This window comes from Crinia signifera, chromosome 11 (assembly GCF_055691185.1).
Source record: "Crinia signifera chromosome 11, ASM5569118v1, whole genome shotgun sequence".
Lineage (NCBI taxonomy): Eukaryota > Metazoa > Chordata > Amphibia > Anura > Myobatrachidae > Crinia > Crinia signifera.
This window is the reverse complement of record NC_139227.1, coordinates 50,418,619-50,432,230: the sequence shown is the minus strand read 5'-3', so window position 1 is coordinate 50,432,230 and position 13,612 is coordinate 50,418,619. Positions and strand designations below refer to the sequence as shown.

Here is a 13,612-nt window from a genome sequence, read left to right as displayed (position 1 = left end):
AGATGTAGTCAGCTTGCTGACTACATCTAGACGCGCACCCCGGCTATTTGCCGTATGTCTGTCTCTAGTCACCCTGCCGGCTGACTACATCTAGATGGCCAGATACACCGTTCTTCTTCAAAGCAGTTTGCCGGACTTAACTTTTTACGTGGCACTAAAAGTACCTGTGCAGCAGGGGTGTTAACCATCATACAATGACAATCGAGAGAGTGTGTACAGTGGTACAATCTTTTTCTTGCGACTGTTTGGACGGGAGTACATCGGACATTGCAAGTAAAATTGCACGGGTGTGTACGCGTGTATCGGCTGTTGTTTGTGGTCGGTCCAACGTGTCTACGGTCGGTTGAACTGTTGCAAGAAAACAGGGATTGTATAGATGTGTACCCAGCTTTACTTACTCCCTCCTTTTATTTAACCATCATTTAGACCCCCTTACTACACTTAGAGAACAATGGGTGCTTGACCTGGACCCTATAGACCATTATGACTGGATAGCCGTTAGGAAATTGCCTTGCATGGCTACTACCGGTGTTAGATTTCAATACAATTCTTTATTCTACATTGCACATACTTGACGCCGGTGAGACTGGCCAGGTTAGGGGAATGCTCTTACTCTGCTTGTCTGGGATGGGCACCTTCTGGCATCTGTTATGGGACTGCCCGCTTGTTAGGGATTTTTGGATTAGGGTACAGCAAGCTTTAGACTCCACAGGTATAGCTTCTATTTTATGGACACCTAAATGGTGTGTGTTGGGAGCTGCTGATGACGGGGTTTTGCTTCAGGCGGATTTGCTGTAAGTTATAAATGTGTGTGCTCTGGCTAAGGTCATTATTGCCCCCTCCTGGATGGCTTCCATCGGCCATGAATTATCCGCCTTACAAGCTTCGATCAACTTCACTATTGATCCTGAACGATATTTATATGAGCAGGCACGCCAGTGTTAAATTTGAAAAAAATGTGGTTGAAGTGGAGAGAATCTACTTACTATGCACAAGAGGGCGCTGATTAGGAGTACAGACCACCTGTTCTCTACAACCAGAGGCTTGCCAATTTAGGCAGCAATAGTTACTTGGGTTATGATAAAATGGTTGAGGTGGCACATTTGACGTCAATATATCTAGACATCCAGCTAGTTATAACGTTAGCGCTCTGGGGGTTTTGGTAGGGGGAGGTTATTGTTTGTGTTTATTATTATTTGTTTGTTTTTTGGGGGGGAGGGGAGAACTGTAGTGCCATGTATATGTACAGATAGAGCACCTCTCATTCAGGCTGGGGCTGGTGATCGAACTCGCGTGCCCCATTCCAACGGAGCTTCCCCCTAACCCTGCAGTGTCCCTGAAGCGGAGAGGGGCAGGGTTTCCGATCCCTGCCGCCGAGTGACTAGGACATGCGTGAGTGTGAGACGCACGTGCGTACTACTCAGATGGAGTCCTTCTCAGCCAGTGCTCGCCCCCGGGGACATTCTGGCGAGCCCTGGAGCTGAATGAGAGGGACTCCATCTGTACACGGGCAGATTTCTTTGCATTGTACTTAAACATGATATGGTGGCAATTACCTCTTAGATATACCGGTAGGTATTTCTTTGCTCACTGTATATTGTATTGCTGTACTTACTTGTCCTAGCAAAGTAATGCCTGAGCAATTCTTCTATTGGTTTTTGATATGTTATCACGTTTACTATATCTCATTATATGTATTGTCAAAATATGCAATATAATGACCACGCTGGGCAAGGAAGGAGATGCTGCAATATACAGCAATAGGCAGCTTGTGTCCGGATCTTAGTCCTGCAGTTCCTACTAGAACAGAAATAAAACACAGGAGAACGTGAGATGCTCTTCATACAGTTTATTACAAAATGTCCAATATCATATATTATAGGCCGAACACGCTGCCTCATTATACATGTTCCTGCTTCGGCCCAGGTAAATGCAGTCTTTCCCAGGTCAGGTAATTCCCGAGCATCCCCTCAGTATAAAGCAGTGTTAAGTCATACTTCAGCGCAGGTGACTATCGGTACCTTAGTTAGTGTATCTTGATGGCCGTGGTTGGGAAACACCGTTATACCACCACTAACATGTTACATCTGACAGGCCTGGCCAATTGTGGTTACTCTGTCAATCTTTTCTAAATTCGGTAACTGAAAGGTTTCATTATTCTAGTGCTAGGCAACCTGCTGCACCCCAGGTGGTGGGGAACTACACATCCCAGCATGCCCTGCAACAGTTTTGCTGTTAGGGCATGCTACAACTGTGCCAGGGCAGCTGGAGTTCCACATGTTTCCTAGAACTGCATATTTAGGTCTTTCAATAAGTCCAACGGAACCATTAAATCAACCAGTAAGAAATAATACAGATCATATCTAAACACATCGCAGTAACATTACACATAGGCACCTAGTAACCACCTCAGTATAAATGTACTTTCATTGTAAGTAATCATCCAGCCATTGGTCCTTGAGCACTGTCCAGTCCTAAACATTCCCATCAGCCGGTGAGAAATGCGGCCCAGCTTCCCTGCTCCGAGTCCTCTGCCTGTACAGACGGTAATGACATAGAAACGTCACACGGGAAGCCTCATGTAGCGCGCCGTCATGCCTTAGCGGCAGCTATTACACCACTGTGTCCCACGACAGAAAGCCACCAGTAAGGGGCATCACTGCTTGCAGCGTTTCATCTGGTTCTCTGCCCCCGAGCTGCTCACTCTCTTGTTGCGGTGATGTGGGAATGTTGGCATCAGCTGGGGCTCACAGGCTACAGGAAACAAATCATTTATTTGTATGTGTAATATTCAACGATATATTGTATAGATCAGTGGTAGCCAACTCCGGTCCTCGAGAGCTACCAACAGTTCACATTTTCCAGACAACCTATCTGCTGCACAGGTGCACTCATTACTCATTTTAAAAGAGCCACAGGTGGAGCAAATTACTTCACTTGTGATTCTGTGACGAGATCTGGAAAACATTAACTGATGGTAGATCTCGACTGGAGTTGGCTACCGCCGGTATAGATCCTCTGCTTCAACGAATATGGACGCTCTACACTGCTGCAGCCATAGTGGGCAGAAAATAACTGGTACAAGGGGTGATCACCCTTCGAACCGCCACTGGCTGCCCCCACCATTTACCGCTAGGCCATAACAAGCAGAGAGAGAGACTGACTGACTCACTTCCACCCCTAGAGCCATAAAATAAACCAGTCTAATTTGTCACGCACACATCTGTACCACCCACATCACAGGTAAAGGTAACAGTCTTACTTACGTAAAGGTTTTTCCTTGAAGTAGGAACTTGCCAGGCTATCCTCAGCAGTGGCCCTGTGGGAGGGAACACAATGCTGGTTAATGTTCTATGTGCTGGGACAGGCAGAGTACAGTGATCATGGTTTTTTTCCTCTCACCTCTTCTTGGGGTCGTACATGAACAGAAAGTTGAGAAGACGCAGGCCGGCTTCTGACAGCCAGGGGAACTTGTGCTTGAGGTTGTTGTAAGGCTGCTTGCGGACGGTGTATTGGCCAACCAGCGGCAGCTTGGAGAAACCCTACACAGATAATCGCTCCTGTTATACCGATCACTGATACATTGCATTATTGTTGTGACTACAACCCATACTAATGTCTTCCTGGCACCAGTTCCCCGGAGTTCAGTCAGAAATAGCAGGGCTGGAAGTACGTACCGGCCAGATATTCTCATTGGGCGTTCCCAATAGCTGTATGATCAGGTCTATCTGCTGGATCTCCGAGGTGCCTGGAAGTAACGGTTTGTGGGCCAGGAGCTCTGCCAGTATACATCCCACCGCCCTGCGTAGAATAGACACTTATAATGAATATGAGGACAAGTAACCCTGTTTCCCCAATCCCGGTGTCAGTGTACAATCTAATCACGTGTTCCCAATGTGAGTGAATCAGTGACATAAGATAACAGGCACACACCTGAAGAGGTGCAGGGGGATATCAGCACCACGGTGTAATAGCCGAGTGGTCACAATATTTATTCCAGTTTCAACCCCAACCATCTGTGGACCCAACAAAGCAGCAGGAACACCATGTTACCAGTCTCACCACCTTTATCTTATGTGATTGTACAGAATAGAACTGCACTTTCACTGAACTTCCTCATAAAGGATGACAGCGGTCACATGACACTGCAATCATCGCTAGTTAGACAACAAGGAACTTGGCTTTATAATATTTCCCAGACAGTCAGTATGTAACAGGTACATGTCTCTCACCACATGTCAATGGCCGTAGTCTGTGTCGTGCTTCCCAGCAGCAGCTCAGGAGCCCTGTACCTGCAATCAGATAAGGAGGTGAGGCGTCATTAGGCTGTACCAGGCCGAGGTCACATTACACCAGATGGAAACACAACTGTAATCCCTGCTCAGGTTCTGCACATAGGTTTGGGACACAGCAGCGTGACACTACTGTTATACTTAAAACCCAGGCTTTCAAAATTCATTCACATTCTAAAGCAAACATCAATCAATCCAGGGAGCATAGGAAATGATTCAGTGTCAATAACAATATACCTAAAACCCCTGTACTCTCGCCAGTGTCAGCCTGGGGCATGAAGGGCCCACCAGTTATAGGGACCCATGCTTAAGCGGTGTGGTCAGCCAGCAGAGGGGGTGTGACCAGCTACCAAAGGGGCTTGGCTAAGCATGGACTACACCATGGCCCTGGAATGCAGTATGTGACATATGTATAATAATTGAACATATGATGGGGACCCTGCCTATATGTACTGCACATGTAATAATGCACCATGATGCAGACCAGTCACTGTGTACATATAAATGACAAGTGCATGTCTCAGGTCTAGCAATGGCAAATACAGGCCGGTGTAAAACATTATCACCCATCTAAGCTCTTACCACGGGGACAACGTCATTGCTGGTCAGTGAATGAATGCAGAGCTATGTGGCCATCCTAACCACAGGCAGGGACTGTGCTCATTACATTACCTTACAGCCCACAGCACCATGAGGAGGAAACGGGGTGACAGACAACACTGAACCAGCAGGAGCGCTGATGAGCAGGGGCTCATCAGCGCTCCTGCTCCACCAGGTAACTGACCCTCATACAGAGTAACCATGGGAGGTGGGAGGACACAGCCTGGAACCTGACCCCTGGTCGTCAGTGGTCTTGCTCCACCAGGTAACTGACCCTCATACAGAGTAACCATGGGAGGTGGGAGGACACAGCCTGGAACCTGACCCCTGGTCGTCAGCGGTCCTGCTCCACCAGGTATCTGACCCTCATACAGAGTAACCATGGGAGGACACAGCCTGGAACCTGAGCCCTGGTCGTCAGCGGTCCTGCTCCACCAGGTATCTGACCCTCATACAGAGTAAACATGAGAGAGTGTAGCCTGGAACCTGACCCCTGCAGGAGGAAGTGGAGACCACCAAGATTTCCCCCCTGGTCCAGTCTGAACCTGACTCTTTTCACCCACTTCTCCCAACATTGCTCTTGTTGTAAAGGTCCCGCATGCCATCATCTGTATTACTAGATATTAGTTGTTTTAGAATCTGATGTATTCAATCATGTTTCATATTAATTATTGTGAATGTATTACGGACAAGTTTGCCACCATGGCCCGAACTGTGTGGAGTTTGTATATTCTCTCCATGCTTGTGTGGGTTTACTCCGGTTTGCACATTCTATGTATAGATGATAATGGGATAAGCGCTGCATCATAGACCTTTTTCATGTATCCTCACAATGCTGGGTGCTACTCACCAGAGGGTCACCACTTTCGGAGTCATCTGCTTGGCAGGAACACTGTATGCACGTGCAAGACCGAAATCCGCTAAAAGAACAATTCATGCAGGAGATTTACAAGAAATCCCAAGGTTTAAATAGGCAAGGCTATGCCAAGTGACGACGTACCTGGCATATTATGGGCATACACCTGTCACAATGGGCATCGCTACAACCATGGAATACATACTTAGACCACTTGTAGTGCTAGGTCATTCCCATGTCTCCTCATTAACTTGACACATCCTTGAGTTAGGCTGGGTACACAACCGATCGCCATACAATTGTGCATTGTGAGGTGTGTACAGGCGATCCACTGACCGCCCATACACCCACACCAGGTGCCAGCGGTGATTGACAGCTCAACTGAACGCACGTTATGTAAAAGCCCCCCCCCAGCCGGATCAAGCAGTGCGTATGGGGAACTCTCTGCCCAATCCGATGACAAATATATTTGCCAGTGGTGATCAGGGACAGAACTCCAAGCTCCCAACAATCTGTGACAAATGGGCTATTCCTCGTTCCAGTCCCCTGATAGCACGTGTTGGGGCAGTTGGGAGGAATGAGACTGGAAGCAGAAAGGATTTTATCCTGAGAAGAGCTGGGGAAATATGAGGGTAAAATGTGCCTTTTTGCAGATGACACAAAGGTATGCAACAGGGTAGACACACCAGGAGGGGTAAAACAAATGATTGAGGATCTAGGTAGATTAGAGGAATGGTCAAGAGCATGGCAACTACAGTTTAATGCCAAAAAATGCAAAATCATGCACTTGGGTCTCAGAAATCCAAAGACTAAATATAGTATAAATGGCACTATAATGGAAACTACTGAGGAAGAGAGGGATCTAGGTGTCACTATTTCAGGGGACTTAAAAGCAGGTAGGCAATGTAACAAAGCAATGAAGAAGGCAAGTCAGATGCTTGGTTGCATAGGGAGAGGCATCAACAGTAGAAAGAAAGAAGTAATAATGCCACTGTATAGGGCATTGGTATGACCTCACCTAGAGTACAGGTTGAGTATCCCGTATCCGAATATCCATTATCCGAATTATTCCGAAAACCATACATTCCAGAAAGTGGGAACAAAAATTTTTTTTTGCTAAAAAGTTACTGGGGACATTTGTAACAGCACTACTGAGGACATGATATGTAACTGGCACTATACAGTATATGTACAAGAAAATGATTGTTTGCCATTCAAAGTCAGTGCCTGGGGTAGTACACAAACTTTGTTTCATGTTTTGAAACCTTGTTTTTTGAACAAATAAAATATATTTGTGTGTATTTCATGTGGTTGATGTGTTTATACAGCATAAATGCAAGATACTTCAAAATACATCATTGAAATATTAAAATATTCCGAAATACGGAATAATCCGTTATCCAAAATTCTCCTGGTCCCGAGCATTTCGGATAAGGGATACTCAACCTGTATTGTGTTCAGTTCTGGAGGCCATATCTCCAGAAGGATATAAATACATTAGACACTGTACAAAGAAGGGCAACTAAAATGGTGCACGGCCTACATCACAAAACGTACCAGGAAAGACTATAGATCTAAATATGTATACTTTAAGCAGAGAAGGGAAAGGGGGGACATGATAGAAACTTTCAAATATATCAAGGGTTTTAACAAGGTACAGGTGGGAGACATTCTTCACAGGAAGAGGAGCAACAGAACAGGAGGACATGCACTGAAACTAGAGGGAGGAAGATTCAGGGGAAATGTGAGGAAGAATTACTTCACAAAAAGAGTTGTAGATAAGTGGAATAGCCTCCCAACAGAGGTGGTAGATGCAAATACAGTAGTACAATTTAAACATGCTTGGGATAAGCATATTGATATCCTTACAAAAAAATAAGGATCAAATATGGTTTGAGGTAACAGGTTTTAAAAAAAGGGGGCAGACTAGATGGGCCAAGTGGTTCTTATCTGCTGTCAAATTCTATGTTTCTATAAATAGACATGGCTTACCAATCTTAACGCAGCCTTTATCCGTCATGAGCAGGTTGGACACCTTCAGGTCCCTGTCCAAAGAGAATGTTAGCAGAGGGGAAGAAAGGAAAAACTGAATTCACATAATGTCATAGTAAAGTGTAACCTTTGCCCTCACAAAATTGGGGCTGCTACGCTGTGGGCTCAGCTAATGACACTTAGAAATTCACAAGGTGACACCACTGGTTCCAAGTAGACAGATAGTCTGCAGGAGATACCAGTTTCCCCTGGGCGCAGGAAGCAGCCGCTCCCCCCCCTACACATTTGTTATTCAAAGAATCCTACCTGTGCACTATGAAGTTTTCATGCAGATACTGGAGGCCAGTGAGTAGTTGGAAACAAATGCACTTTACCTGCGTCAGAACATAATTAAATAAAATGTATTAAAAAGGACCAAACAAACAAGGGAAGCTCACTATAGTCAGAGACACATTTCTAGCAGGAGATTAGAGGAGCACTAGACCCCAAAGCTCAACATTTCAGATGCCTCTGATGGTTGCTAGGGGCAACATATCCGCCTCTGTAATCCGCCTCTGTGGCCCTAACCCCATCATCCTCCTTTATATTACCTGGGCTTCAGAGAATGGGGTCTGCATGTTCTCCAGGAGACTGGCCAAGTCCTGCTCACAGTAGCCCATGACCAAGAAAATGCTGTGAAAACACAAAATGTCCCCAATGACATCCCCATAAGCAGCAGCAGGGCTACAGGGACCGGCAGAGAAGGGGGTTCATCTCACCTCTCCAAATGATGCCCAACAACCACTTCCTTTAGCGACACAATGTTGGGGTGTTGCAGCTTTAGAAGCAGGGTGATCTCTCGGAGGCTGCTAATTGGGATTCCTGGGGGGGATAGAGAGACATTAGTAATCCCAATACTCGTTAATCCTGAATTCTGTAGCTGCGGGTGAGCAACCTCCATCTTCATCACACAATAAATCCAAGATAGCGGAGGTCCACATGTCGTCCCTGGGACAGGACTGTGGGGTGATTGGAGCACAGTGATTTGGAACCAATGCCTTAGAGTGGTATTAGATTATATCAAAACCATATAAAGGGCTGTTTCTGAGTAGGAATCACTGTGGGACCGGGCGGCTGCACCAGGCTTCCTACATGAATCATGCACTCCTACTAGATGGAACAGGTAGGTGCATTGGCAAGGATGCGGACAGTATGTAGAGATCCACAAGATTCGTCCACACTGAAACCAGCGTCCGAGTCAGCCCCTGAGCTGTTCCCATCTGCCCAGTCTGCCCCCCTATGGCTGGCTCTGCGCAGCAGTGCATCTTGCAGGCGGGAGTGCGGGTGGGTGGTGCAACACTGTTCCACCCTACGGCTAACAGCACTATATATTATGGGCAGGGAGTGGAGGCTCCTCATTACTAGGACACTAGTGCCAGACCTATGTAAGAGGTAAGAAAGTAGGCCATAACATTACACTATCTGCGCTTTGATTGGTAGTTAAGCAACATGCTGCTACCAATCACAACAGTGCATCCATCTATAGACATGATGGTACTGCAGTGTGACATGGCAAAGCGCGGCACTGTGCTGGCATTCCCTCTGGGCATAGTTTAGAATAGACCAACAGTGGTGTAGCGCTGTGATGGAGGAGAACACAATGGGAAACCGAACAACTAGAGGAGAGGGGCCCAGACCAGATGCCTGCTTAGGATCCTATGAGGTGTTACTCCCTATACTAGTGAGGGCCGCTCTCCTAGAGCCTATATGGTAAGTACCCCGCACATAGCCATCTACATGGGATCTCCCAGCTTACTCACCGTCCTTTTCTTTGTCCATCCTAACTTTCTTCAGTGCCACGATCTCATTGTTCCTGGTATCTCTGGCCCGGTCTGCAATCAGAGTACAGCTGTGAGTATACTGTGCTTTCTGCACAGCGGCCACATCCGCAGCAATGGGAGTACTCGCTTTACTTGGCAGACGGCAGCATAGTGACTGCGACTTATGGTTCTCTGTATTGGGAGTGTCCTATGTATTGTTACTATTTATTACTTGGAATTCTCAGATAATAATGATAATGTATGGGAATCAGTCTCTATTTATTTCACGCCAACGTGTCCGAAGCGATCACAATACAATGGTATAGCCATACGTCCTTAGATCTACAATGTCTAGGGCGACAGTCAAAAGGTCAACATTCAGAATGTCGACATGGTCATTAGGTCAACATGAGGTTTAAAAAAAAAAAAATTTAGCCGACATGTGTCGACAGGCAGTATTTCACACCCTACCATCCACTACGGCGTGGTGGGAGAATATAACAGTGCCCCGAGCGCAGCGAGCCCAAACACGAAGGGACGCGGTACACTTAGACGGTGTCCATACCGACCTATGTCAATATAGACACCCAAAAAAACCTCATGTTGACCTTTTTCATGTCAACCTTGTGACCATGTCCACTTTTTGCATGTCAATTTTCTGACCATGTCAACCAATAGTGATCGATTTTTTCACTGTAGACCAAGTCAGACATTGTAGATCTAATATACCGTAACCAGATTTGTTACGGTTAGTAAAAACAAGCAACGAGAACCTCCATGGGTGGAGGAGCAAGTAAGCAAGCGCTGAAATGGGGTAAAATATGCCATGTAAGATAATATACTTACACACAATACCATACGTTCCTTCTCCAATTCTGTTTAACTTTTCAAATTCTTTCACGCTCCGACACTGCCCGAGCTGGGGAGACAACACATGATACAGATTCACTCTGACACCGTTCCAGAGATAGAACAAACAACTGGCACATAACATATGCACACATGTTCCGCAACAGGTGACTAAATAAGTCTGGAGTGATTACATACAGGAAGCCTGCTGTGCATAGGAAAATAACTCCCCGTAACTGCAACTGTTACCTGCTGGAATTATTATATATAGATTACCAAGTGTTAGCAGCTTTTACCTAACACAACTTGTATTTTATTATGTAGCTGTCCCTTAACTAAGGGGCAGCCAACATGCCATACACTAAACTTATGCTGGGTATGCGGCATAAGCCACACACCTGACCAATCCGTATGCACTTACCAGTCATCTGCCTGCTTGGTGGGCATTTAAATGTGCCCTCTCAGGTGAGACGCCAATCACTGGCAGCTTCTGCAGCCAGCATATGGGCGGTTGGCATACCACCAGTACGCACAGCCAGATGTACCAATATATATGTAGATATATCATGCATTGGCTGTGATACATATTCACACATATTGGGGGTACACACCCACTGACAGGCTTGCAGGTGAATGACTGATATATCTACCAGTGTGTGCCCAGCTTAAGGGGTTGATCCAATTACAGGGGATTTCAGGGATATAGTGTGCACCAATGCCGTGCTTACAGAAACCCATGTTTCACATATGCTAATATACATCACTGTGGGCCGGGGCTGGAAGCCAAATTATGCACATTGGGGGTGATCTGGTGTGCCATCACGGGTATCCTTATGCCATAGCAGTAGCACCCAGCATTTCCTAATGAGGTCATGTGTATAAATATTGCATACCTCCCAACATGACCGTCTCCAGGACGTACAGAATGCTCTGCTCCTGGATTTGCCTCTTAATGTATGATTGCTATCACCTGTTTCACACAGGTTAATTGATAAGAAAAGGTGCTTCAACAGATTTGATGGTAATCCTAAATTAAGGGACAAGCCCTAGAGCAGAGAAATGTGTCCCGAGTCCTGGAAACTGGAAAGGGTCATGTTGACTTGAGAGGTATGATATTGGACCTGCCTCACCATGTGAGTAATACAGCAATGCATGGTACACAGTAATAATGCCCCCTGTCCTATGCAGCATAACACCAGCACTAACCCTGTTCTCTTCCGGCACAGGTATGAATTTCTCCTCTCTGACACTTTTTAGGCGAATCTGCTCTAATTCGGTGTCGGGCCCCGGTACGGTCTCCGCCATGGTGAGAGAGCTCCCCGCTCAGTGAGTGTGGGAAAGGCCGGGGATGTGAGTGCGGCCTATGGCTATTTCGGAAACATATCTATGGGGCGCCTGCGCCCTCTGCTGGCTCGCAGTAGAACTGCACTTATTTATTAAAGACCTACAGGTGTTTCATGGTTGTCTGTCTGGCATTATTGTAGGAGATCGACATTTATTTATTTATTAACAGTTTCTTATATAGCGCAGCATATTCCGTTGCGCTTTACAAAGGAGACAGTGATACAACAAAACAGGGTATTTACAGACAGTCAAAATGTAGGAGGGCCCTGCTCGCAAGCTTACAATCTATAGGGAAATAGGCATTGATACATAAGGATAGATACTGTATTCTTTATTGCATCCATTCCACCAGAATGCAAGGTTCTATGACTGGTTCTGGAATTTGATAAGCTTGCCTGAAGAGATAAGTTTTTAGGGAACGCTTATAGGTTTGGAGACTGGAGGAGAGTCTTAGGGCTGTTTCACACAGTACGGTTCCTGCCGCACGGTGAAATCCCGTACGGTCAGGGAGCCGCGCCGCACTCAGAATTTTATAATGGCAGGGATGGCCACAGCCCGGCAGCCGTCCCTTCCAGTGGGGGGATCCGGCTGCAGCCGTGCGGCCGGGCCGTGGCCGTCCCGTGTGAATGGACACAATAGTGTCCATTCACAACTGCTGAGTGCGGCACGGCTCCCTGGCCGTACGGGATTTCACCGTGCGGCAGGAACCGTACTGTGTGAAACAGCCCTTATTGTGCTTGGGAGGGCATTCCACAGAGTGGGTGCAGCCCGTAGAAAGTCCTGCAGTCGGGAATGGGAGCGAGTAATGACATGCATTGGGTCGACCACTGAAGGTTGACAGGGCCTAGATCGACATCTGAAAAAGGTCAACATAGCTAAGGTCGACATGGTTGAAAGGTCGACACAAAGTATTAGGTCATCAATGGGAAGATCAGCAGTAAAAGTTTGACACAAGTTTTTCACATTTTTTTTTTATAGCCAACGTGCTCACAGGAGTTGTTTCATACCCTACCATACACTATGGCATTGGGGGAAATAAAATAGTGTGCCGAGCGCAGGGGACGCGGTACACTGATGGTGGCCATTCTGGACCAAAAAAAAGTGAAAAACTCATGGCGACCTTTTGACTGTCGTCCTTCCCACTGTCGACCTAATGCTTGTGTTGACCTTTGCCGTGTTGACTGAATAGCCATGTTGACCCCCCCATGTGCCAGCACATGAGGGGTCAGAGTTGATGGGAAGACTTCACATATTGTGAAAGAAACATGATTGACAGGGCTTACAGGCCACTACAGAGCTGATAACGGGCTACAGGAACATGGTCATTTGTAAATACTGGTGTGTTACGTGTCCACTGAAGGTCCAGGACCAGGAGAAGCAACAAGAACCTATATTGTGGCTTCATGCGTCCATGATGGGGTCTCCCACACCCATGTGGTGGCCATGTTGGGGTTTCCCACGTCCATGTGGTACCCATGTTGGGGTTTCACGCACCCATGGAGAAGTGGCCTTCGGTTTAGGAGTGGTGCCATGTTGGGGAGCTGTATGGACTTGCTGGAGCTCCACACATCCATGGTGGTTCTCCACATGGCCATTATGGGGAGCCAAGTGCCATAAGAGGTGTCACTTGGCCATGCCAGAACATCACATGCACTTGTGGCAGCACTTTGTGGCCCTGAGGTGGTGCCACACAGGCAGATGAAGGAGGCAGCGGTAATAGCCCTGTGCATATCTGACAATAGAGCTGAGTACTTTACATTGCAGCAGAGGTCTGGTATCATATCTCCCAGGGCCAGATGGGAGCTTATATAGGGGTGACCACATTGGGTGCAGCTGTTGTCACAATAGGTAAGGACAAAATGGGCATCGCATTGAGAGGA

The 13,612-nt window shown here is 46.7% G+C and overlaps 1 protein-coding gene across 1 annotated transcript; it reads right to left on the bottom strand.

Annotated features, from left to right (window-relative positions):
* Positions 1-1,825: 1,825 nt before the first annotated feature.
* CDK10 (cyclin dependent kinase 10) lies at positions 1,826-11,804 on the bottom strand. The gene is made up of 13 exons (XM_083165365.1): positions 11,595-11,804; positions 10,386-10,458; positions 9,540-9,611; positions 8,499-8,601; positions 8,331-8,412; positions 8,047-8,114; positions 7,741-7,793; positions 5,743-5,812; positions 4,233-4,292; positions 3,678-3,801; positions 3,403-3,542; positions 3,267-3,319; positions 1,826-2,754 (listed from the first exon to the last, which is right to left on the bottom strand). The coding sequence occupies exons 1-13, from the start codon at positions 11,691-11,693 to the stop codon at positions 2,657-2,659; spliced, it is 1,095 nt and encodes a 364-aa protein (XP_083021491.1). The 5' UTR covers positions 11,694-11,804; the 3' UTR covers positions 1,826-2,656.
* Between the last annotated feature and the right edge of the window lie 1,808 nt (positions 11,805-13,612).